Genomic DNA, 25,191 nt, shown 5'->3' with positions numbered 1-25,191 from the left:
TTTTGTCTATCCCCCAACCAGATGGCACTTCAAGAGGGCAGATACTCTTTCTCTATATATGAGTATATATATACTTTTTCTATGTATCTTTGTGCCTCCAGACAAAATCCAATTCACCCCAAACGTATTCACTGTGCACCTGCAGTGCTCGCCATGCACTGTGCTCGCAGTTGACGGTTTATGGCTGAGCTTAACCTTCTGCTGGGGCTCACTGTAGGTGCTCAGACTGTGTGCATGAAGCTCTGGGCAGGCTCTGCTGCCAACCTGCCGTGTGACCTCAGGTGAGTTACAGCTTGTCTCTCCAGGAGTTTACTCTTTGGCAGTAGGTGATTTCTGAAGCTCCTCCTGGTGATAGTATGTGATGATCCTGGGACTTCCGTGCCTGAAGCTGCCCACATTACTTGCTGCCCACCAAGCTCTTGGCAGGGTCAAAAGCTTGGGGTGGGGTGGGGAGCTGACACTTCCCAAGACCTTCCTGCCCAAGGATCCTCCTGCCACTGTCCTGCCACAGGTCCCCATTCGTGGTGGTCCACAAGGCCCTGTGCACTCTGCCCCCTGTCAGCCTCTCCAGCATCACCTCCCACCCAGGCTGCTGGCTTTGTGGGCTCCAGTCACGATGGTCTTCACTCAGATTTTGTTCTCCCCACAAGCCTTCTTGCCTCAGAGACTTTGCACATGCTGTTCCCTCTGACTAGACACCTTTCCCTTAATTCCTCACCTTGTTGACTCCTCCTCATTCTTTAGTGCTTGGCTCAAATGTGGTTTCAGCAGAGACATCTTGGCCCCCTGGGGGACAGTCACACCCCAGTGACACACCTTCAGAGCACCCTGCGCTTTTCTCAGCTCCCGTACCAACATGGTTAACCAAGTAGTTGGGTGTTTAATATCCGTCCAGTTCCGCCCTTAGACCTGTGAGAAGGGTCTCTGCCCTGCCATGGGTCCCACTTTAGCTCTGGACCTTCTCTGTCTGTGCCTCTCCCCCCAGGATGAGGGATCTTTGGGGCCCCCTTGGAGCCCAGGCCCATCCCTTTAGACCATGCTCCTGACACGTGGGACCCCAGGCCCATTCCCTCAGAGGGTGGACCATGTGGGGTGACCAAGGGGCAGCAGTTTGCACTGCTGTGTCCACCTGTGTGCACCTCCCCTTGGGCCAGGATGCTCTGAGGGTGGGAAGATATGGTGGGTGTGGCTGAGAGCAGAGCCAGCTCTTCTCATGCCAGCCATCTGGGCATGGAATTCGGAAGAGTCAAAGAAGTTTATGTTAGAACCTGGCCTTCAGGGATTCCCTGGCGGTCCAGTGGTTAGGACTCCTTGCTTTCACTGCCGAGGGCACAGGTTCGATCCCTGGTTGGGGCACTAAGCTCCCACAAGCCGCATGGCAAGGCAAAACAAAAAAACCAAAAAAACCCTGGCCTCCCAGGTCATTATGAAAGATACTTGTCAAAGTAGGAGAATAGAACACATTTTATTGAACACTTGTTAGCTTGATTTATAGCTTTACGATATGTTGACGTATGGTATGAGGCCTCCACTTGTACTCTTGCCCCAGCCCCTCTGGCATTAGGGGTGGGCTTTGGTCAGCCCTGCCCACCCAACCATAAGCTCCACCAGGGAGGCAATGTGCGGTACCCCTGCCCCAGAGCACAGTGCCTGGCACAGAAGAGCAGATAATAAATATTGGCTGTGAGAAACAAATGAGATAATCCAAGTAAAATGCTTGGTATGGTGCAAATGTCAATAAATATTAGCTATTATTGTTTGAACACATGAACGGGTAGGTGGGGCAGGGTGCTGAGACCCATATACTGAGGTGGTTTGTGTACAAGAAGGGAAGGGGGGCTGATGACCGCAGCGTTCACGCTTCCTTTTCTGAGGATGTGCCCTCCTTCCCCCTACCCATCAGGCCTCTCCCTCTCAAGGTGGGCACCAGGGAGGCATACCTGACAGCCAAGGCACTGGGAGGGGCTAGGAGCTCCTGCCAGTGCTATTTCCCGTCCCCGCAGAGAAGAACAGCTGAGGCAGATTCCCTCTTTGCCTTCAGGGACCTCCCCAGGCCCAGACAGAACCCACTCAGCTTAGTTTCCCTGCTTTACCATAAGGCCATGCTGGGGTTGAGGGGTAGCTGAAAGGATTGATTTCACCCTCACAGGAGGCTGTGCTCTGGTGTGAGAGGAGCCTGAGCTGGGGAGTCAGATCACCCACCAGACCCTGAACAAGGCACTTTGCCTTTGTATGCCTCAGTTTCCTCATCTGTAAGATGGGATTACTAGTAGAAAAGGTGCATGTCAAGTGGCAGGTGCAGGGTACACATTCAGTGACCAGGAAGAACCCTTGCACAGAGCACAAGTGGATCAGGGAGGGCAGAGGCCCAGAACCCCAACAGGAAAGTCAATGAAGAGGGTCTACAGCCAGCCAGTGATTGGGCCTGGCAGGAGCGTCAGCCCAGAGGCCTGGGGAAAGGCAGCTTCAGCTGCCCGCTGGAGGCCCGGCTCAGTCCTGTTTCCGCAGCAGGGAGGTTGTCGATTGCTGCTTCATGATGGGCACAGTGCCATGCACGGGGCCGGGGACCCACAGGGTCTCCCTGAAGGCCTCCACCAGGTGCAGGCCTGACGAAGCCAGGAAGCCCTTCGGCCAAATTCCTCCTCGCAACAGCGGTCGTCCCAGAAAACTCTCCCCCCACCCCTCATTCTCGCACACGCACAGTAGTTGGCGCTATGATAAAGAACAGAGCCCAATTAACCCCCAAACAGGCCAAATCAGAGAAAAAGAAAAAGAAAAAAAAAAAAAAAAAAAAAAAAATCACATTTTGCGAACTGCCCACCAGGGGTCACCATACCCTCAGAACCGAGAGGTGCAGAACTCGCACCGGCCTGCGGACTGGTGGGAGGCGGAGGGTCTCAGAGATAGAGTCCAGCCGCGTGGCTTCCAGCCGCCCCGCTTCTATGCAGGACCACTGTCGCCGCCCCCACTCCCAGGTCCGCAGCGCCAGCAGCGGGGGTAGGGGTGCAGGCCCGCGGTCAGTGCGGCGGGAAGACGTCTGAGCACTGCTGCAGGATGAGCTCCACCACCTGGTTCTGGAACACCATGGTCATGGGCATGCTGGTTTCCTCTGTCTCGGGCCGCAGCAGCGTGGGCCCGAACACTATGGCCACGCTCTGCACGGACATGCGGTTCTGTTCTCCGTGCTCGATCACCCTGCGGTGGGGGTGGGGTGGAATCAGGGCCCAGGGCTGGGGAGAGGCGTGCGGGGGAGGGTCCTATCAGGCCCGCCTCCCCATTCCCGTGCGGCTCCCCGGCTCACCTGCACAGGTGCTGGAAGAGCAGCCGCAGCGTGTCGTGGTTGGGGGCGGGCAGCGAGCGCACCAGGTTCCGAACACAGCGGCTGCGCTGGGCCTGGTCCTGCAGCTCTGGGCAGGGGACGGGTCAGAGGCAGAGAGAGGAGAGGGAGGGAAACAGAGGGGGCTGACTTCCAGTATTTTGCGGGGGCGGTCCCAGCCAGAGGGGTGCCTGAGGCAGCCCAGCCCCACCCCTACCCCATCCGCCCCACCTCCCCCAGGCGCTCACTGATGGCCGCGATGAACTGGGGGAAGTGCGAGAAGGGGAAGAGGGGCTCGGGCAGCTCTCGAAAGAAGAGCTTCAGGGCGCCGGTGATTACGTGGACGTCCTCCCAGCGTCCGTCGTCCAGGTCCAGACGTTCATCTGCGGAAAGCGGGGAGGGGAGGAAGAGGAGGTCAGCATCCCTTTGCGCCCTCGGGCCTGGGGCAGGGACGGGACGGGCCTCACCGTGGTCCACCTTATAGCGCAGCTTCTGGATGGTGGCCAGGTTTCCACTGATGCGGTATAGACCGTCGATGTCCAGCCCTGGAGCGGAGGGAGGCGCTGACCGCGGGTTCGGTGGGATGGCGCTAAAGCCCCTGCTATGATTCCTGCTCAGGAACTCCCGTTCTTTCCCCCTCGACCCTGCGCTCCCCGGGGGCTCCGTCTGGGGTCCTGGAAGGAGGCCTTCAGGCTCCCGGAATGCCAGGCCCAGCCGGCAGGCGCGCGTACGTACCCCGGGCCTCGACGGCGCGGATGCACTGCTGCACGAAGCGCGGCACCTGGCTCCTCTCGCGCTCACACAGCACGGCCAGCGCGCAGCCGAACACCTGGTCTGGGGGAAAGGCTCATCAGCGTCGCCTCGCCCCTGCGCCACCGGCGCCCAGCTCTCCGGGTCCCTCCTGTACCTCTGATGTAGCCCTTCTCCCGCAGCGACTGCAGCGTGGGCCGCTTCAGCAGGAACTTGCGGAGCTTGTGCCGGACCTTGCTCAGGTCGCTCTCCAGACCTCCGGGCCCCGGGGTGGGCACGGCTGCCCAACGGGAATGGGAATGTGAGGGCTGGGTCAGTCGGTGGCGCCGGGGTTGGCCCGGCAGCCCTAGCCCGGTCGTCACCACCCCGCCCCCCCCAGACCCCACCCCGCCCAAAGGATGCCCACCACCCCCTCCACCAGCCTCACCCCCAAGCACACCTGCACCAGGCCGTGCCTCATCCTCCCGCCAGCTTCCTAGGCGCTCACTCGACCCAAAGTCCACGCTGCTGCTCTCACTTTCCTCCTCGGGGGGCAGGTCTGCGGACTAGAATCACACAGCCTCAGAGAGGCAGAGCCTTGGGCCAGCTGCGGGTCCTTCTGGGATGGGGTGAGGGACCCGAAGTGCCCTCCCAGCCGGCCTGGACTGGAGACCCCCAGGCAGAGAGTTTGCTGTTTCCTTATCCAGGTCAACCCCCTTCACCTCCACCAGAGAACCCCAGAAGCTCACCTCCCTTGGCTGCATGGAGCCCTCCAGGTGTTGGAGACAGTCATCCTGTTCTCCCCCACCTTTTCTTATCCTGACTACCCCTACCCACCTCCCCGTTCCTGGTCCACTTCCCCCATAATTTTCCTTAGCTCCTCTGTACACACTCCAGTAGGTCAGTATTCCTCAGTATGTGGCTCCCAGTTCGAGCTTGCAGTTTGAGCTGGGGCCAGAGCGCTGCCAACAACCTCACCGGCATCACCTCCCTGGATCTGGATTCCTACCTCTATTAATACAGCCAAGCAGGGCACCCGGTGTTGCCTAGTCCCTTAACAGGGAATTAAGGATCAAAAAGCCTCAGGTTGTTTCCAGGTGAAGAGCTGTCAGAGTGGGCCTGCCCCATCTCTACTTATGCAATTGATATATTGAACTTAAAAAACAATGCTAGACTCATCAATTCAATCCTTTTAAATTCTGTCTTCTGGTTTCAGCCTGTCTTTCCAGCCTGCGCCTGTTTAGCAGAGTATTTACTTTTCTCTTGCCTCAGTGTGGAATGGGACACTCCTCTAGGATATGCCCACCTGGAGAGTCCTCCTGTGCGGCCAACCCCAGAGGCTGGATTCACTTCCTTAAGAAAGGCTATTTCTTCAGCAGCCCATCTGCATCTGCAGAGAGGGCTACTTACCCACTGGTGCCATGGAGCTCCCAGTGCCCCAGTGGAGGGCCCCACCCACAGTGGGCACAGCTGCCCTGCATAATGGCTGCCCATCCCCTCCCCACCAGCCTTGGCGGCCCCCAGCTCTGCCTACCAGCTCCTGGATGCCCTGGGCGATGGCCTTGTGCCAGGTGCTGATGATGGCCTCCGAGTCATGCTGGATCAGGTACTCTGAGCCATCTCGGCTCCGCAGCTGGTGGGACACAAATCACTCAGTCATCTCTGGTTCGCTGGGTCTGTCCCAGGGGGGATACAGAGGTAGAGGTGATCTGTTCCTGTCCCCAGAAACTCAGAGCCTAATAGAGCAAGGGCCTCACCCCAATCCAGGGTATTTCACCTCATTAAAGTGGTAAGTAACAGCATCTCCGTGTTACAGATGGGCAAACTGAGGCACAGTGAGTGTAAGCAACTTCCTCGTAGACACACAGCTAGTGAATGATGGAGCAAGGATCTGAGTGCAGAAGATCTGCACATCTGTCAACGGTCTGGTGTGCTCTTCCCTGCCCCATCCCGTCTCTGCATGAGCCACAGAACATGGCAGGCCTACCCAGAGCACAGGCCAGCAAAAAAGTCAATGAAAGAAACTCCCGGTGGGAGACCCCAAAGCCACTATTTTGTACTATTGAGGAGCAAGCAGATATTAACAGCCTGGGGTATTTTTCAGCTGACTGCTGTTTCCCTAACAAAGTCTACAAAGAACAAGGTGAGGCAACTTGGATGGATCTCTCCTCAACCTCTGGCTCTGAGAACCAAGCGTTCAAGGTTGATGGGAATGGTTGGTTGCCACAGCTTTGGGTCAAATGAGAGTCAGAGTCAGCAAAAACTGTCTCAGACAACAGGGTACAAACTTCCAGAATCAGAGAGGGCTGTGTTTTGGCTGTCTACCTATTTAACTCAGACTTGAATGCTACTTAAAATGCTTTCCAAGACAAAACCAAACAACCCTGCATGTTCTACCCCATCCCCCTTCCTGCAAAGACTAGAGAATCTTCAGTGGGCAGATGGCACAACCTCGTGCTAACCTAAACTGACTGTCTGTTATCCCAGAGAATGGCCTAACAATGCCTCTAAAACAATAGCCATTATTTTTGGCAGCTGTCTCAAAACATAATCAGTTCATATTTGAGTTTCATACAGAAGGCACATCTGTCTAGTTACATATCAATATACTGCTCAAGACATTCATTCTGTTGACTGCACAGGCAAGCCGAGCTCAAACCAGCCATTCTCAGGGGACTGTTACTGAAGTTTTCTGTGACTCTGGGGTGACTAGAAAGACCGGCCATCCTCAATGATATAGAATTTGGGGCGGTCTCTTGAGAAAAATCCAAAGTCACCTACAGGTCACCCCTGAGTGGAGGAAGGATGGCTGCCAGCCAGTGGGAAGCAGGGGGCTCCAGGATTTCCATTCAAGACTGTCAGCCTTCCCATCGGCTTGAGGAGCTCTGAAGAGCCCCATCTGCCTTCCAGTTCTTGCCAGAAAAGACAACTCAGAAGCATCTACTCTGAAACTTTCATCAAAAGCCCGGTCAGAGAGGTGACATTCAGAGAGCCCTGTTTGAAGGATGTCCCTCCAGATCAGGAAGGAACATACCTAGCAAATATGATGTCCCTCCTCAATCTGACGTCCACGGCAGACATTGCTAGTCGATTACAGCGCTAAGCCTGGAGAAGGCTCCAGACCTACTGATCAGAGTGGCTCATGAGACAAAACAGGTTTCCAGCTCTGCTCTGTGGATACTCTGGTTCTAGAACTGAGTGAAGCTGGGTGAATTATCATTAAATGACACACTCAAGCCCCTTGCAGAATTGCTTTTTCTGAGCTGAGATGGAAGGTCATGCTTTTTGGGCTTTCATCAGATGTTAGCTGAAGCAGCCCAAGAGTCCCTTTACTAAACTAGAACGGAGCTGCACACTAGAAACTGATTTCCCTCAAAATCTAGGAAGGTTTCTCCCCGCCCCAATAATAAGAGCCATGTAACTGATTGCCGTTCTCTTTTCACTCTGGCGACCAGGAAACCTGGAGCTGATTTTTTTCAGCAACGACAACCTCAGTACCTGTACATCATCCTAATCCCTCTCCACACTGCCCTCTTCCTCTAACTTGTTTTGTGGGTCCTGGCTTTCAGTGGCTTTTACCAGCTCACCATATGCATTTTTGTTGTGAGCTGCCTCAAAACATTTGGGGACTGAGGTGAGGGTAAGAGTAGTTTAAAAACAAGACAACACATGGACAGTGAAGGGAAACACAACAGTGAAGACGGTGAAGGCAACACATGGACAGTGGCCTGGGAGGGTCTTGCCTGGGCCCCACCTGGCCTCTCTCTTCCTGCTGCAGAGCCTGAGAAATGTGTCCACTACCCTGGTTTATTCACTGCCAGTTGGAAGCTGGGCTCTGACCAGCTAGAGCAGGTGTCCCAGCCTACCAGAGTAAGTAGCTGGGGACCCAGAGCCTCCTGTCTGTCTCAGGCCAAAGCAGCTGGGATGAGGACTGCGCTTCTAGGCATGACAGTTTCATTCCCCAAGGACCCCTACTTGGGACCAAGGACTCCAGTGAACTCCACTCCTGGAGAGGGAGCTGCAGAATCTGTGATGCCAGGAAACACTGTGGACGGATCCCCAAGGTGGAGGCAGTTTTGGTTTTGAGCCCCGAGAATTCCAGTCCTAACTCCCCAGGTCCACCTTTTTGGGGCTTGCTTAGTGAGGGTCCCAAGCCATCAGTAAGCCCCTTCTCCTTCTCCCCCACCCCACCACTCACCTCCAGCACATTCTTCTTGCTGGATTTGTCTTTGGGGGCCCAGGCGAGAGAGGCCCCCTTCAGCTCCACCGTGTACTCGGGGGTGGAGAGCTTGGAAGGCTGCCTCTGTGGGAAAGGGAAGAAGGGTTGGAGGGAGCATGGTTACAGGGCACCCTCAGCTCAGCTTGGGCCTGTCACAGCATCCTGGCTCCAATCTACCAGGCTCCCTTGGCTTCAGGGACAAAATGGGGTCACAGCTCTGGGGACAGGGGGTCCAAGCGTTCCTGGAACCCAGAGATCCTGGTACTTCTTAACCATGGAGCCTGCAGGCTGGCTGGTTGTTTGCTACCTGCCCACCTAGGAGAGGAAAGGAGAAAGGAGTGCAGCCCCATCTCTGCGAGCGGGTGTGTCCAGTCCCCAGCCTCCCTGCCCACCAGGCTGGAGCTGTCCATCCTCAAGGACTGGTCCCCACGCCCAAGGTGGCTGGAAGTGCTTGTCCTGGGGTGATCTGCTCTCATCACCCCCTGCCAAGGCCCAGCTCCCTTGACACTCATCTTCCATGGTCTCAGACCTAGCCTCTGGCAAGCCTGATGAGGTAAAGACCCACAGGAGTCAGGAGCAGATGGGGTGGTCCCTGCTGGGCGCCTGGGCCTTACCAGGCCACCTGCAGTCGAGGTCTTCGAGTCCTTGAAGAATGTCAGGATGCCGCCCTCCAGCACTGTCCAGGAGGCACTCCAGTTCTTCTTCCTAGGTGGGGCGGTGGTGGCAGGGCTTGGGTTTGGTCCTGGGCTGAGGCCCCCCTCCCACCCCCAGGAGCAGGGCGCAGAGTTTAAGAACACAGCTTGGGGCACCCAACTGTAAGGGGTGGACTCCCAGCGCTAACACCTGGTAGCCAAGGGACCTGGGGCAAGTCACTTCCTCAGTGCCTCAGGGTCCTCACAGGACCTCATAAAATCTCTATGAGGGTTAACAAGAGCCCGGCATACGGGAAGTGCTCAGTGAACGTCATCGTTAAGGCCCACCGTGGAGTCTGGGGGCAGACGGGTTCTCACCGGAGCCGCTTTCCTTTGTCCACCGTCTTGGTTCGATAGAGCACGCCTGCCTTGTCCAGGGTCTTGATCTTAGAGAAAGAAGGGGAAGGAGGAGGCAGTTAAGGGGGGAGCCATGGGGGGGGCGGGAGGGGGAGCGAGAGGCTAGGCTCCCTCTCAGCCAGCCACTCCCCACAGGTTGGGCCTGAGTCTCCACTGAACCCTCTTTGCCGGCACCTGGCTGCTACTTGGTGGGGTGCCTGCTCCCACAGCAGGAGCAGCAGCAGGAGAGACTTCCTTCCAGCTCCGAGCCTCGCCCAGCTCTGAGCCTGGGATGACCCAGAACCCAGGTTCATTCAGCCCAGGTTAGTGCTCGGGGCTATGGTGGAGACGTGCCTCCAGACCCAATCCCAGCCTCCAGAGCCTCCAGAAACACCCCAGTTTTTCTTTGGGGTCCTGCCAGGTCCTACATGCCCCCTCCCTTACCTTCTCCTCAGGTGGGCTGGCCTGGGCCGGGGTCTCATTGTCCTGGCTGGATTTGCGGATGCTTCGAGGGGCAGGGACAGGGACCTGGGGAGAAAGACACTGTCATATATAACCCCCCCTCCTCTCCCCGGCACTCTCCCTTCCCCACTTGGTTACCTGGGGCAGCTCCCACTGCACGGAGGCGTCATCTGGATTGTAGAAGTAAGGCTTCCCGTGTTGGTCCTCCAACCTCATCCACTGTGGGGAGAGGGATGGTCAGGGACCTAGCTCACCTCATGATGGGGGAGCAAAAGGTTCCCTCCGACCAGAGCCCAACATAGCCCCAAAGAGTTTACACGGGCAGGTGTGGGTGATTCGGTCTTGGGCTGACTTGGAGCCCGCGCGGGAACTTCAGTTTAGAGTGTTAAGGGGAGCGACCCCGCGGCTGTCTGGGACCATCTGCCCACTGCCCCTACCTGTTCTTGGGTGAAGTTGTTAGTGTACAGCGTCTGGCCATCCTGGCTCACGTGGCAAGACCAGCCTGGCGGTGTGACAAAGGGAGAGGCGGGGCCGGGCTCACCGAAGGAGCCCACGGGGGAATAGTCTTCCTCTGGGTAACTGGTCAGCAACTCGGGGTAGTCCGTCTCAGGGGTGGGGGGCTGCAGGGAGCAGAAGAGTCAGAGGCTCTCAGAGCCAGCAGTGACCCCAGGGGCCCGGCCCTTTCGGTCCAGGCCACGCCCCCTCACCCTAGTTCCCCCGGGCTGTGGGAGACAGAGGCGGGGTCAAAGTCTCTCAGAGCCAGCCCCGCCCACCCTGGCCAGGCCCCGTCCTTTCAGACGAGGCCCCGCCCCTCACCCTCTGGTCCCTGGGGCTGCCGGGGCTCAGGCCAGGCTGCATCTCCTGCTCGTCCTCCGGCTGGTCCTCGGACTCGTCCTCCCAGGCCGTCTCGCCCGTCAGCGGGTTGTAGAAGAACACCCTGCGGCTCTCCTCATCCCAGTACTGGCCCCACTCGGTCTCGAGGCTCTCGTGGCTGCCCACCGAAGCCGGAGACGTGGCCGGGCTGGCGGCGCCCTCGGCAGCCTCGAAGGGCGACTCCCAGGTGGTCACGCCCGTGTTCGGGTTGTAGTAGTAGGGGCGCCCGGTGCCCGCGTCCGTGTGCGTCTCCCAAACCGAGCCGGGGCAGTGGGCTGCGGCGGCGCCAGGCGACGTGGCCCGAGGCTGCCTCTCTACGTTCGCGTACACGGGCTCTGGGAGGTCATCCACTGGGAGGTCATCCACCTGCGGCAGGAGGAAGGAGACGTGACCTTCAGGGCAGCCCCGCGGTCACATCGTCCCCACTCGGGCACTGGCCACTTGGGCGACTTTCAGCAAGTCACAGCACCTCTCTGCCTCGGTTCCCCCAGCTGCAAAATGTCTGCCCTGCCCACTCCGGAAATTGTAGTGAAGAGAGAATGAGGAAATGTTCTTGAAAGTGCCTTGTAAAGTATGAAGTGCCCCAGATGCATGGGACAATTAGATTATTTATTAACAGTAGTAAAATATTGATAACGAAGTTCTCCAGCTGCACACTCACAGGTGTGAATCAAAGGTTGCCCAGGAACAGAGAAATGCCCTGGGCCCAGTCCTTTCTCGCCCCAGGCCTCAGGACACCTGGGGGCAGGGCCCTGCTCCATTCTACAGCCCCCACGAAGAACCCCCAGCCCTCCTTCCTCTTCTGCCAAGAAAGCTCTGAACTGGAACCAGTACTGCCTCCGGTTCCAGATTTGGAGCTGGAACTTCCCCAGTACAGGGTTTGCAGGCCTCAGAATCAATTGCAGACAAAAGAAAGAGAAAGAGCCAGATGGGAAGGAGGAAGGAGGGTGAAGAAAGGTGAGCCCCACTTCCTCCTCCAAAGTAAAGTGAGGTGGGCTGGAGGGTCCAGTCACACAGAATATAAGCCTGGTCATGCTTTACACCCTCATGGCTTCCTGCTACCTGCTGGGCAAACTCTAAGCCCTTACCAGGGCACCAGAGGCCTTCCGTCACCTGCCTGTCTTCCCCCCTATTTCCTGCCACTCCTGGCCCTTGTCTTGAACTTCAAGCTCCAGTAGCACCGGGTTGCTGGAGGCCCCCAGCCTCTCTGCTGTGTCTGCTACAGGCCTCTGCTCCTTCACAACCTGCCCCTCCTGGCTGACTCCTATTCCTTCTTTAAGACTCAGCTCAGGTGTCAGGTTCAAGATCTCCCCCGAGATTTCTCCTGTGTGCCCACCACACCCAGCCTAGCACCCACCAGAAAGATAAATAATGACACTATCAAACCCCAGGCAGCAGAATAGCACGAGGAGATTAATACTGTTTTCTAAGAATGCATAATGGTACAAGGGAAAAGCAGATTTCAAAATGTAAACTTAGCACAATTCCAATTTTGTGTTTTTAGAAACTCTCCAAAATGCTAACGGAGGTCATCTCTGGGTAGTGTAATTATAGGACTTGGATTTGGTCTTGTTTAGTTTTTTTCTTTCCTGCAGCATCAAAATTTTGTGCAATAAATCTTTTTTTAAAAATCATAGAGGGACTTCCCTGGTGGCGCAGTGGTTAAGAATCCGCCTGCCAATGCAGGGGACACGGGTTCGAGCCCTGGTCCAGGAAGATCCCACATGCCATGGAGCAACTAAGCCCATGTGCCACAACTACCGAGCCTGTGCTCTAGAGCCTGCGAGCCACAACTACTGAGCCCACGTGACACAACTACTGAAGTCCGCGTGCTCTAGGGCCTGCATGCCGCAACTGCTGAAGCTTGTGTGCCTAGAGCCCGTGCTCCGCAGCAAGAGAAGCCACCGCAATGAGAAGCCCGCGCACCGCAACGAAGAGTGGCCCCACTTGCCGCAGCTAGAGAAAGCCCGCGCGCAGAAACGAAGACCCAACGCAGCCAAAAATAAATAAATTTAATTAAAAAAAAATCATAGAAGTCCCTCTGTTGCTGTAACACCTTCACTAAGCTATAAACCAGGGGTCCCCAACCCCCTGGCCATGGACCGGTAGTGGTCCCCAGCCTGTTAGGAACTGGGCCGCACAGCCCGAGGTGAGCGGTGGGCGAGCAAGCGAAGCTTCATCTGCTGTTCCCCACCACTCCCCATAGCTGGCATTACAGCCTGAACCATCCCCCACCTCCCCCCCCCACCCCGGTCTTCCATGAAACCGGTCCCTGGTGCCCAAAAGTTTGGGGACTGTTGCTATAAGCTACTCGAGAGGGGAAGCACCTCCCGCTCAAGGCAGCCTCTCACTGGGCCTTGGGCAGGCGCCTACAAAAACATTCACTTGGCCAGCAAAGATTTGCCTGCTCTGTGCCAGGCACTGTTCTAGGCACTGGGAATGCAGCCGTGGACAAATGGACACAAATCTGCCCTGGCGGAGCTGACACTCTAGTGCATGTGTGTGTAAATGGTGGTGGGGTGAGGAGGGCACCAAGCAGGGTGATAGGGAAATGCACCACACCTCAGTGATGACTGCTGCTAACAAGAAAAAAATAGAAGGGGGTGTTGCCATTTTAGACAGTGTGGTAGGCCCCAGGCATGGAGGGGGCAGGAAGAGCTGCGTACACCAGTCCACTCCTCTCCCTCGCTCCACAAGCTCCTGTGTGGCTGAAATGGGACCTTCCACACCACTTCTTTCTCTCTGTCCACAACAGCCCTCCGGTGGCATCCTGTATTCCAACCACACTGGCCTGCTGACCCTCCCCCAAACACAAAAGGCATCTTCTTACCCCTATGCCTTCGCTCCAGATGTTCCTGCAGCCTGGAAACCCACCACCCTCCCTCCGCATTCCCTGCTGGTCCAAATCCTGCTCCTCCGCTGGCGCTCAGCTCACAAGCCTCACCTGGGGGAGGCTTTCTCCCTCGGATGAGAAGTCTAACCCGCTGGCACTCCGCTTGTTGCTCTGTTGGGGCCCGATGGCATTCTGCCTTGGTGGTCCGTTCATTGTCCACCCATCTGCCTAACTTCTCTGCCCCCAAAAGGCAAGAGTTTCTTGAGATCAAGACCCAGGATGATGTAACTGACCATAGTCGACCCCCAGCAGATGGTCCAATGCCCTGAGCCACACAGCCGATCCATCAAAAACTCTTACTGAGACTTCCCTGGTGGTCCAGTGGTTAAGACTCCGTGCTCCCAATGCAGGGGGCCCGGGTTCGATCCCTGGTCAGGGAACTAGATCCCGCATGCCACAACTAAGAGCCCACATGACGCAACTAAGGATTCTGAATGCCGCAACTAAAAGGTCCCACATGCCGCAGCAAAGATCCCACGTGCCGCAAATAAGACCCGGCGCAGCCAAGTAAATAAATATTTTTTTAAAAAATGCTTTATAACAAACAAAACAAACAAGCAAACAAACAAAAACACTTACTCCATGAGTACGCAAGTCAATTCCATGCCAAACGTCAGTAACAAACAAAAACCAAACACACCCGATATTACAGGAGAGACTGGGGTTAGCTTTGAGCAAGAATTTCCTGAAAATGAGAGTTCAGGCACAGGAACCAGGGAAATCCTTGGGAGAACAGGATGCAGGCAGCGGGTGGAGGAAAGTGGATGACCGGACACACCTCCTACCCACCCCAGCTGGACCCACTGAGGTAGCGGCCTTGCTCATCCCGGGGACAGGGGCTGGAAGGGTGCCAAGGAAGGAGACAGGCTCTTGGGAGTGGGGATTTCCGCGTGGCCAGGCTGCTGGCCTTGGCTCTGAGTCCACGGGGAGTCCTGGGCTGGTCGGGATCTTGTACAAGGAACACCCCCAGCCGGTATAGAGGAGATTTGGGAGGTAGAAGTTGAGGCCCCCCACGTGACTGTCACCAGGAAGAGAAGACACAGAATTACACTGGGGAGCTCCAGACTGCAAATCAGAGGCCAAATGGGGGTAGGGCAATGCCCCTTGGAGGGAAGCACAGTCTAAGGATTGGAGCTGCCCCAGAGACACAGGCAGCTTTGGAAGGTTGTGAGGGGCCTTCGTTTGAGGTGGGCAAGCAGAGTTGAACCACTGCTAGGGATGCTGCAGCGCTGTGGAAAGAGCTGGACTGAAGTAGCCCCGAGGCCCTTTCAGACTCTAGAACTCTCTGTAGAGCCCCTGCAGTGCTGAGATAGAGGTACTTTCCTCTCCTGGCAGAGCCTCAGACAGGCTCAGACTGGCTCCTGGAAGCCAGGTGGTGAAGCCAGGCCCTCCAGGCCCTCAGGCCTTCAAGGAGGAGCTCTCCCCGCTTAGAGCAGGGCTGCCGCCCCTCCCCCAACTCCTGGAGGCCCAGACTAGATGCAGACACAGGGGTCTGACTAGGGCACCAGGGGCTCTTGGGCCCCAGATCCCAGTCATGTTAGAGACACAGGGGACACTGAGTGGGAAACAGAAAGTGGTCTCCCACCTCAGTCTGGAGAACAGAGCCAAGAGGGGCCCAGCTGTCACCACACCCAGCTGCCCCCGTGCCCCTCTCAAAACCAGTCCCCTCCCCTTGCCCACAGGCAGGTGACAGGCCTGCCTCTCCCCTCCCCGCCCCCAGCCCTGAAGCAGGTCACCACCTCTCAGCATCCCTATGCCGCCCCTCTCAGACAGGCGGGGCCTCAGAGAAGGAAAGAGGAAAGAAGGGAGGAGTCCCAACCTCCGTGAGGCTCCCTCAGCTCCTAGCGGGGCCAGAGGATGGAGGCCCACTGGCAGCCCCTGACCCCATAGCCCCCTCTGCCATCCCCATCAGAGGCTGAGCTCTCCCCCTGATGCCAGGGTCCCCTACCTGTCCCCGCAGGCCCCGACTCTGCCTCCTGGTCAGTTTGGCAATGATGTCCACCATCGTGTGCCCCTGAGCTGCTGGGATGGAGCCCTGGGAAGGCTTTGGGGGTGGAGCTAAGGGGCACAAGCCCAGGGCTGGTACAGGGCAACAGGGAAACAAGAAGTTGCCTTGAGATGGCGGGAGGCTGAGCCTCCAGCCCATTTCCTGTCAGGGCTGCGGAAATGCTGCCTGAGAAGGAGGCCGCCTGAGACAGGGTGGGGTGGAGTCAGGTAGGGGTGCCTCGGGGCAGGGGTGTTTTATGTCCAGGGAAACCACTGACCACCCCACTCAGTGCTCTGATTACCAGTGAGTTCTGAATCCCAGGCCCAGACACAGACGCGGAGCAGGCTGCACAGAGGACGGCACTGGGCCCGTGGGTGGGGGAGGGGTGGGCTGCACAGACGGGGGGCCGGCAGAGGCGGCAGCTGGGCGCTGGGGCCTGGGCTGGTGTAGACAGGACAACGAGTGGCCGTCAACTCCTCCAAGGCCCAGGGAGGATGTGATGGAAAAGAGGAAGCTTGTATGTGGGGGGATGTCTCAAAGAGGAAGGGGTCTGGGCAGATGTGGTATCAGAGGGAGCTGGTGTCTGGATCCCTCCAGCCACGCGGAGGACAGGAGGGATTCTGGCCACACCACCATCTACCCGCCTGACCACCTGGGTCCGCCTCCTCCAGCCTTGGTCACCAAGACGCATGCGTGCACCCTCACCTGAGTGCCCACACACACGAGCAGGTACGCCCGGGCCCCTCCCCTGCCCTCCATGGACCCAGAGAAGGGAATGGGGACTAGCCCCCCACCCCACCCTACCCTAAGAGCTTTCTTCTGGCCTCCCCTCTCTTCACCCCCTCACCAGGTGGGTGCTCACAGGACACAGCACGTCCTGGATGAGAAGCTGCGGCCTCTCCTCCGAGCCTCTGGGGTCCATCTTGTCTTTATTAACCCCCTCAGAGGTGCTTCCTCCTCAGCCCCAAGTGCCCACCACCCGGCAGCCCGCAGGCTCGCCCGCAGTGGCTGAACAGGACGCTCTGACCCTCCCCCTCCCCCCTGCATCCCAGGGCCCTCATCTCCCATTTCAGCAATCCCTCACCCCCCAGCCCTGGCTCTCCTTCCTTCCCGGCCCACATCCCCCAGGCTCTCCTCCCCTGCACCCACTGTGGGCTCAGGACAGGGACACCCAAGTCGAGCCAGGCATGGTGTAGATTTGGGGTGTGGAACACTTGGGGAGACCCCATTCAGAGCAAGTCTGAGGGCTATGCCCTACTCTGCCCTCAGGGCTCTAGTATCACTTCACTACCATCCCCTGTGCCCCAACTCAGAAGCCAGCAGCCCAGGGGCAAGACTAATCCCCCAGAGAGGCCTGGAGTCCTCACTTGTCACACATATGGCACAGCACATTGCCCCCACCCTGAGGGCCAGGGCACACACACACACACACACACACACACACACACACACACACACAGCCACCAAGAGAGATGGAGCCAAGCCCCAGAGAAGGGAAGAACCTCTGTAAATTCCAGAGCAGCTGAGCCACCAGGGAGGAGCTGGGGTGGGGAGGGAAGACAGGAGGACAGGTGCGGGAACCTAGGCCCTCAGCACTGCCCTGCAGGAGGAACTGGGGAGCAGGGTCTCCCTGTGGCAGGGACCAGGAGTGACAGTGGGGGGATGGCTAGGACCACAGAAAAGGCAGCCAGCACCCCGCCCACTGCTCCTCCCCTCTAAGAGGCCTGGCTCCCACGCCTGGGACCGAGCAAAACCCACCCACACAGCTCTGGCCTGTCCTGGTCACCGAGGTTGGCTCCTCAGGCCTCCTGCCTGGGCTTCCCCTCCCCCGGTGAGAGGAGGTGGTGACCACAGCGGCTCCCCAGCAGGGTCCTCCTCGCTCACCACACCCTCAGGCCTCGAGAGGCACATGCGGGGGGAGGGGGCACAACAAGCCAGCTGCATGTCACCCATCTCTCCAAAACTCTCACAGAAGTATCGGGCCAGGAGTAGGTGCAACCAGAAAATCCTATCAGCTCTCTGGGACCAGAGGCAAAAGAAAAGCCCACAGACCAGTGACTGAGCCTAGGGACTGGCTAAGGGGGGCCGGGGGAGGGGGGACAGGAACTCCTTGGCTGCCTCTGAGCCTGCTCTGTGCCACCCGGGCTGGGGTGGAGGGGGAGCGGGAATGAGTCATGATCTTTGTCCCCAGGGGCTTAGCCGTGTACAGAACCGCCCTGTTCTGGCGTCTGTCCCTCCTCTGAGCACACCTTCTCCAGCACAGAGTCCAGGCCTCACTCCGTATCCACCCCTAACCCTGAGCGACCGGTGCACCAACGTGCAGTGCGGAGCCATGCCTGGCCCCGCCCCCGAGAGGCACTTAGTGTGAGATTCCAAACACAATGACCTGAGGTGAGGTTCTTCTCCTGGGTTTGGGGCAGAAGCTCCATTCAATTAAAGGGAAAAAAGAATGGAGCCAGAGTCCAGAGACCTGGCTTCTTGTGTAGACTCTGTCTCAGTGTCTCTCTGGGCAACCCCTGGAATCTCCGGACCTCAGTTTCTTTATCCATAGAGTGGGCTGTCATTGTCCCCCCCCACCCCAACAGGGTTAGTTGGTACAAAAGAGCCAAGCAGGTACCTGAGTTCCCACACCCACATGGGGACATGGGGAAGAAAGCAGGGTTGCACTTCTGCTTTTCTGGTTTTGGGTTTCAGTTGGGTGCCCTTGGCTCTGGACTCTGCTCCCAGCCTCTTGGTGCCCATCTCCTGGGTGCTTGGTGTCTCATCTCTGCTTCTCACTCTACTGTGCTAGGAAAGCTCAACCAGCTTTATTAGGTTAACAACTTGCAACTGTATCTCCAGGTTACTTGGTGGGGTGAGGCCTGGGGTGGAGCCCCTTCCCCACTTACCACCCCCTGTGCTCTGAGGAAGGCTGGCAGACACCCAAGAGGTCTCCTGCTGCTGGGCCAGGAGGAATCAGAAATGGTCTGTTGAGGACCCCGCTGGCCAGCAAACGCTGTGATTATGAGCCAACCTCAGGAGGTGGGAAAATGTGACCGGGTGGTCATCTTCTGCCACCCCTTCAAGCGAATCTGTCCCTGTGCTCACCTTTCCTTCTCTCTCCCCTGATGGGGGTGCAGGGTCCTCCTGTCCAAGCCGACCTCCCCAACGGGCCCGGGAACCCGACTAACTCTCATTTGCTCAGAAGCTGCCTCACCTCTAATCTCCAGCCCCTTCTCCAGCCTTTGTCCCTTTGGCATTTCAACAAATTCAAGGTCTCTCCATCTTGGAAAGAAAAAAAGTGTGTGCCTGGACCGAGCCCTCCCCTCCTCCTTTTCAGAGCCAACTTCTTGAAGGAGTGCATTCACCCACCATCTCGCCCAGATACCCAGCCCCCTGCTCGGGTCTCCCACAACCTCCTCAATGACTAATTTGGTCCTGGTCTGGCCTGACTTCTCTCTGCTCCTTAGTCCTTATAATCCTCCCCCTCCTGGACTGCCTCAGGCCGTGGCCTCTTGGTCTGTCTCCTTCCTCTGTCCATCTCCTGGGTGCTTGGTGTCTCATCTCTGCTTCTCACTCTACTGTCCTGGGAAAGCTCAACCAGTTTTATTAGGTTAACAACTTGCAACTGTATCTCCAGGTTGAGAAATCCAACTGCCCCCCTCCCCCCGCCCCAGGATGTCCCTGGTACACTGAAAAGATGCACAAACCGAGTTCATCTTCATCCTCCTCCCCATCTCAGCATCACCTCTGTTGCTCAGGCAGAAACCTAGAATCATCCTTGATTCCTGCTTCCCTTGTATCACCTGTCTCAGAGCCCTGGCGATTCAGCCTGCGGAAACCTTTCAGACTTACCCGTCCCCAGGTAACACCAGGCTTAGAGGAGCATGGGAACATCACCACAAGGAAGCCAACATTCAGCTCTAAAACAGACATTCTACAGGACAACTGGTCTGGTCTCTTTAACAAGTCCGTGTCAGGGCAGAAGGAAAGGAAGGGGGTTGTCAAGGGAGATTTAAGAGACAACCAAATGCAATGAATGCATAGGATTGGATCCTGGTTTGAACCGGCTGTGAGAGACTTGTCTTAGGATAATGGGGGAAATTTGACTATGGCTTGGATCTTAGAGGATATTAAGGCATTAATGTTAGTTTTGTTAGATATAATAATGGTATCATGGTGATAGAGAAAAAGATCATTTTTAAGAGGTGCATGCTGAAGTTTTCAAGGGTGAAATATAATGAACTCTGGAATTTGTAACTTTTATAATTTTATTCTTGGCAAAAAAGATAGAACAAACACGGAAAACAGTAACTGTCGAATATAGCTAATACGTATAATTATATTCACTTCAGTATTATTTTTTCTTTTTTGTATGTTTGAAAAATTTCATAATAGAAAGAAAAAAACCCCTCAAACTTTTTTTTTTTTCTATTCTTCATCCTCAGTGTTACTACTCCACAAGGTATTCATTATTTCTTATCTGGAAACAGACCGGCCCTTCCAGCTCTCCCCTACTCCCAATCTGTCATAGACAAAGGAATTTCTCTCCCTTTAAGATATAGTTCTGGGGCCAGGGATTCTGAAATATAGCAGCTTAAACATGCCCTGCTTCTCTTCTTCTCCCAGTTGCTACCCTCTACTGCCCAAACCAAGTGGGAGCTGGTGCAGGTGAGTGGGCAGGACCTGGCTGGCACAGGTGAGAGGTCCTGAGAGAGGCTGGGACCCGGGAGACCCTGGTGTAGACTGCCCCTGCCACGGGACTTCACCTAGGGTGAAGGCAGGGGGAGCCTTGTCCAGACCCCTTGCCCCCAGGAGCTGACAGGGAGCCAAGCAGGTGGGCTAAACACCCTCTGTCCTTAAGGCTGGGCCTGCTGAGGAGGCAGGGAGAATTCACACTGGCAGAGACCACCGCTGCTCTAGGGACTCCCCACCAAGCTCACCCCCAGCCCTGATGAGCAAAGACTCATAATAAACTCCACTCCTCTGACAGCCCGGGGGCTGGAGAGAGGTGGAACAAACAGAGCCACCAAACTGGCCACTGCTATCAGACCCCAGTACGATTGGGATGCAGGACACGCTAAAGACGCCATCACAAATCATGGCAGGAAGAACTTGTCAGTAAAGGGGGATGGGACAACTGGATGACCATCTGGAAAAAAAAAGTAATTAAAGGTGAGTCGACATCTCACTCTGTCCACTCAGACATACCCCCAAAGGATCAAAGATTCAGATGTTAAAAGTGAAGCCATAACAACAATACTCAGAGAGGAAAATATAAGCAAAATTCTCTTGAAAAAAAAGCCTTTGTGGGATTTCCCTGGAGGTCCAGTGGTTAAGACTCCGCACTTCCAATGCAGGGGGCGCGGGTTCGATCCCTGTTGGGGAACTAAGATCCCATATGCCGCGTAGTGCAGCCAAAGGAAAAAAAAAAAAAGAAAGCCTTAGTAACAAAGACTCTAAATCTAAACGCCATAAAATAAGTGAGTTTTACATTTGACTACATAAATGTATTTTAAGAAAACTTGTGTGGCCAAAAATTACCATTAGCAAAGTCAAAAGACAAACTTTGACCAGGGATTACAACTCATGTAATAGACAAAGGGCAATTTTCCCTACAGAAAGACCTCCTGGAAATCAACAAGAAAAAGACCAAGAATTCAATAGATAAATGGGCAAAGGATAGGAACAGGCCATTCACAGAGAAAGAGAAACAAATAGTCCTCAAATATGTAAAAAGGTGCTTATTCTCACTGGAAAGAGAAATGCAAATTTAAGCTACCTTAAGATAATACATTTTACTGTCAGATTGGCAGAAAACAAAATTTTGATGACACTCAGTTGGCAAGGCTGTGGAGAAATAGTCGTGCTCAGTTGCATTGGTGGGAGAGCAAATTGGTATAAGCCCCACCCACAGCAATTCGGCAACATCTAACAAATACCTACTGTTTACCCTTCAACCCAGCAACTGTACTTCTGGGATTTATCCTCAATTTACCTGTAAAGGTGTAAAACATTATTTATTATAGTGTTGTTTGTAATAGCAAAAGATAGGACACAATCCAAGTGTCCATCAACAGTGGACTGGTAAAATGAATTATGATACATACCTACAATGGGAAACCATGTAGCTATAAGGAAGGATACTTTCTGTGTACAATCTCCAAGATACACTGTTAAATCAAAAAGGCAAAAAATAACAAGATGTAGGACCCTGTGTCCTGCATACTATCTTTGTGTAAGAGAGACAGAAAACAATCAAATATATATTGATACCAGTTTGTGTTTGTATAAAGAAACTCTGGAAGAATAGAAAAAGAATTAATAAAAGTGGTGACTTTTGAGCTGATGAAGAACAGGGCATGGAAGCAACGGTGTGTGTGAGGATTATTGCTATATACTTTTTAATATTGCTTTGATTTTTTTAAAACCATGTAAGTATATTACCTGGTTTAAAAAAACAAAAACAAAAACACTTTGAGGCTATTCGAAAGATAGAGCGCTGGAAAATATAATTACAACGTGAACAAAAAATAAAAACTCTTGGGCTTCCCTGGTGGCACAGTGGTTGAGAATCTGCTTGCTAATGCAGGGGACACGGGTTCGAGCCCTGGTCTGGGAAGATCCCACAGGCCCGGAGCAACTGGGCCCGTGAGCCACAACTACTGAGCCTGCGCGTCTGGAGCCTGTGCCCCGCAACGGGAGGGGCTGCGATAGTGAAAGGCCTGCGCACCGCGATGAAGAGTGGCCCCCACTTGCCGCAACTAGAGAAAGCCCTCACACGAAAACTAAGAGACCCAACACAGCCAAAAATAAATAAATAAATAAATAAATAAAAAACAAAACAAAACAAAACAAAAACTCTTAAGGAGATTCAAGTAAGGCACAAAAGAAGGAAAAAAAGGACTATTTTAGAACTTAAAATATATTGTTGTACTACTAATTGAAGGAGAAGATAGTCACTCTTGAGATTCAAATGTGTGGCCTGGGAGATCAAGCAGAAAAACATCTCAAACCTCAGAGCAAAAGCACATAGAGATGGAAGTAAAGAGGGAAAAGATAAGAAACCGGGGGTATCCAGCCAGGAGAGCTAACATGCAAAGGAAAGAAAAAGTAAAAGAAACAATAATCATGTAACAAAAAGATTTCCCTAAGCTGAAAAAAGACCCAAGTCTACAGACTGACAGGGCTCTGAGAGCTCCAGATGGGTTGCTGAGAAAAAGAATCCTCATCACACACATCCTCTACAACACACTGGATTAGGAACCCCAGGGAAAAGCAGAAGCCACTAATGACGAGCAAAGTGCAGCAGGACAACAGATTAACAGGGAGAGAAAAAGGTAATCAAGAGCAACCTGACTGAAGGGGAAAAGAAAACCGCAAGGTAAACCAATAAATGTAAAATAAACCATTAGTGGGACTTCCCTGATGGTCCAGTGGTTAAGACTCCGCGCTCCCAATGCAGGGGGTCCGGGTTTGATCCCTGGTCAGGGAACTAGATCCTGCATGCCGCAACTAAAAGAGCCCGCATGCCGCAACAACTAAAGACACCGCGCGGCAACAAAGATCCCCGTGTGCCGCAACTAAGACCTGGCGCAGCCAAATAAATAAATAAATAATAAAATAAAATAAAATAAATCATTAGTAATAAAATCAAGGACAGTGTATCAATTATTAAATGAAATGTGAACAGATTGAATTATCCCATTAAGAGACAGCTTGGGTTTTAAAAAAACAGTGATATGATATGTACAAGAAATACACTTTTTAAAAAAATGATAATGATTGAAAATAAAAGGATACTGAGAGAACAGCAAGTGCAAAAAATAAAATAAAATGAAATAAAAAGGAAGCATGGCCATATTAATAACAGAAAGGTGGAATTTCAGGTTTAAGCACTAAGCAGGTTAAAAAGGGACATGGCATAATGATACAAAGGCATGATTTGTGATGACAGGACAGTCAAAATCTGTATGCCCCCAATAGCATCATAGTTAAACAGAAAAAGCAAAAACTATTAAGAGTACAAGAAGAGGGCTTCCCTGGTGGCACAGTGGTTAGGAATCCGCCTGCCAATGCAGGGGACACGGGTTTGAGCCCTGGTCCAGGAAGATCCCACATGCTGCGGAGCAGCTAAGCCCGTGCGCCACAACTACTGAGCCTGCGTTCTAGAGCCCGCGAGCCACAACTACTGAGTTCGCAAGCCTAGAGCCCGTGCTCTGCAACAAGAGAAGCCATCGCAGTGAGAAACCTGCGCACCGCAACGAAGAGTAGCCCCCGCTCACCGCAACTAGAGCAAAGCCCGCGCGCAGCAACGAAGACCCAACGCAGCCAAAAATAAATAAAAAAAAAAAAGTACAAGAATAAATTTACAGAGAGAATTTGAGTGGGAGATTTAATAAACCTCTATCAGAATCAGAACAAAAGACAAAAAAAGAAGCATACAAAGGAAATGCATTTGAATAATATAATCAATAAACTTGATTTGATACATATGGACCCTTACATCCCTTAAACAGAAAATATATACAGTTTTTGTAGGTCTATGAAAAACTTTGAAAACTTAAAAAGGAATACTTTCCTGGTAAAATATGAAAAGGCCAAAATTAACTAGAGAACCAGTGGAAAACTTGAAAAGACTAATTACCATTGATGAGAAGAAGAAGAAAAAAAAATCTGTCACTGCAAAAGCACCAGGTCCAGAAGGTTTTGCAGGAGGCTGAGTTGTAGAAACCGTATGATTCACCTCTGACATCCCCTCCCTGGACAGGAGGATTGTAGATTTCCCTCTCGCCTGAGAGATCCCGGCAGGGGGGCTTCTCGGACGTGCCCCCCACAGCACCGTGCAGTGGCATTCACCACAAAATACTGTAACTGTCATTTACTTGTCAATCTCTCCCCCTGGACAGTAAGCTACCTGAGGGTAGGGACCACCTCTGATTTTTCATTGTCTCCCAGTGCCTGGTAACATCACCTGCCATTTACTGAATCAAGGAACGTGGAAGTGAAAAAGTACAGCATAATTGTCAGCACACTGGGATGCCTGTAAAACTCCCCAACATGTAAGCCTAGGAAAGCAGAATGGATGGAGAGAAACCCAAATCCTAAATCATTAGATTGAAGTTCCCCCTCCCTCCCCTTTATCCAAATATTTGCAATGGGGTTAAACTATTCTTATAGGGAAACAGTAATTTACAAGTTCAGACAAGGCGAGGAGTACTCCAGTGTATAATGAGGAGCGAAGATGGCTGGCAGGGTCTGGAGGCAGGCCCCTTGTGGGCTTCCTCTCTCGGGCCCAAGTGGGCCCAGCCTCCAGAACAGACATGAAGCCTAGACATGGAGTCCTGGCCCACTCACCTTCATGCTCACGGTGGACCTCCAGGTAGGGCAAGGAGAGGATGCAGGGCGGCACCATGGAGCCCAGAGCCTGGGCTGGACAAAGGGTCCTGCAGGCCTCACCTTGCCTAGGCAGTAGCTCTGGAAATCCCCTCAACACCACAATCCTTCCTCAATTTGGAAACAGTCTCCGAATTTTAGCAAGCACCCCTTCCCGGGACCCAGCGCCGGGAGCCCCATTTCCCTCGACACCAACCAACATCAACTATCCCATCGCTGCTCCACTTAGATCCAGCTCCAAATCTCCCCAACACTCTGCCGTGGAACCTTGACCATGTTCTGATCATCAGCTACCTCCGGTCATGATCA

General features: G+C 54.2%; 1 protein-coding gene across 6 annotated transcripts in view; it reads right to left on the bottom strand.

Annotated features, from left to right (window-relative positions):
- Positions 1 to 2,458: 2,458 nt before the first annotated feature.
- ARHGAP27 (Rho GTPase activating protein 27) overlaps positions 2,459 to 25,191 on the bottom strand; it is a 31,803-nt gene continuing 9,070 nt past the window's right edge. For 4 of the 6 annotated variants that reach the window (XM_061177123.1, XM_061177124.1, XM_061177125.1 and 1 more), the window contains 15 exons: positions 10,571 to 10,993; positions 10,192 to 10,374; positions 9,893 to 9,973; positions 9,737 to 9,820; positions 9,275 to 9,342; positions 8,879 to 8,969; positions 8,244 to 8,348; positions 5,580 to 5,678; positions 4,506 to 4,611; positions 4,224 to 4,346; positions 4,052 to 4,150; positions 3,784 to 3,861; positions 3,565 to 3,699; positions 3,302 to 3,407; positions 2,459 to 3,195 (listed from right to left, as the gene is read on the bottom strand). In XM_061177123.1, coding sequence (XP_061033106.1) covers positions 3,018 to 3,195; positions 3,302 to 3,407; positions 3,565 to 3,699; positions 3,784 to 3,861; positions 4,052 to 4,150; positions 4,224 to 4,346; positions 4,506 to 4,611; positions 5,580 to 5,678; positions 8,244 to 8,348; positions 8,879 to 8,969; positions 9,275 to 9,342; positions 9,737 to 9,820; positions 9,893 to 9,973; positions 10,192 to 10,374; positions 10,571 to 10,993 — 1,959 coding nt within the window. In that variant the 3' untranslated portion in view covers positions 2,459 to 3,017. Of the gene's footprint in view, positions 3,196 to 3,301; positions 3,408 to 3,564; positions 3,700 to 3,783; positions 3,862 to 4,051; positions 4,151 to 4,223; positions 4,347 to 4,505; positions 4,612 to 5,579; positions 5,679 to 8,243; positions 8,349 to 8,878; positions 8,970 to 9,274; positions 9,343 to 9,736; positions 9,821 to 9,892; positions 9,974 to 10,191; positions 10,375 to 10,570; positions 10,994 to 11,096; positions 11,141 to 15,468; positions 15,540 to 25,191 lie in introns of those variants that run through there. The other 2 variants (XM_061177126.1, XM_061177127.1) reach the window with 2 other exon arrangements.

This window comes from Eubalaena glacialis, chromosome 19 (genome assembly GCF_028564815.1).
Source record: "Eubalaena glacialis isolate mEubGla1 chromosome 19, mEubGla1.1.hap2.+ XY, whole genome shotgun sequence".
Taxonomy (NCBI): Eukaryota; Metazoa; Chordata; class Mammalia; order Artiodactyla; family Balaenidae; genus Eubalaena; species Eubalaena glacialis.
The sequence above is the reverse complement of the archived record's forward strand: the minus strand, read 5'-3'. Positions and strand labels throughout refer to the sequence as shown.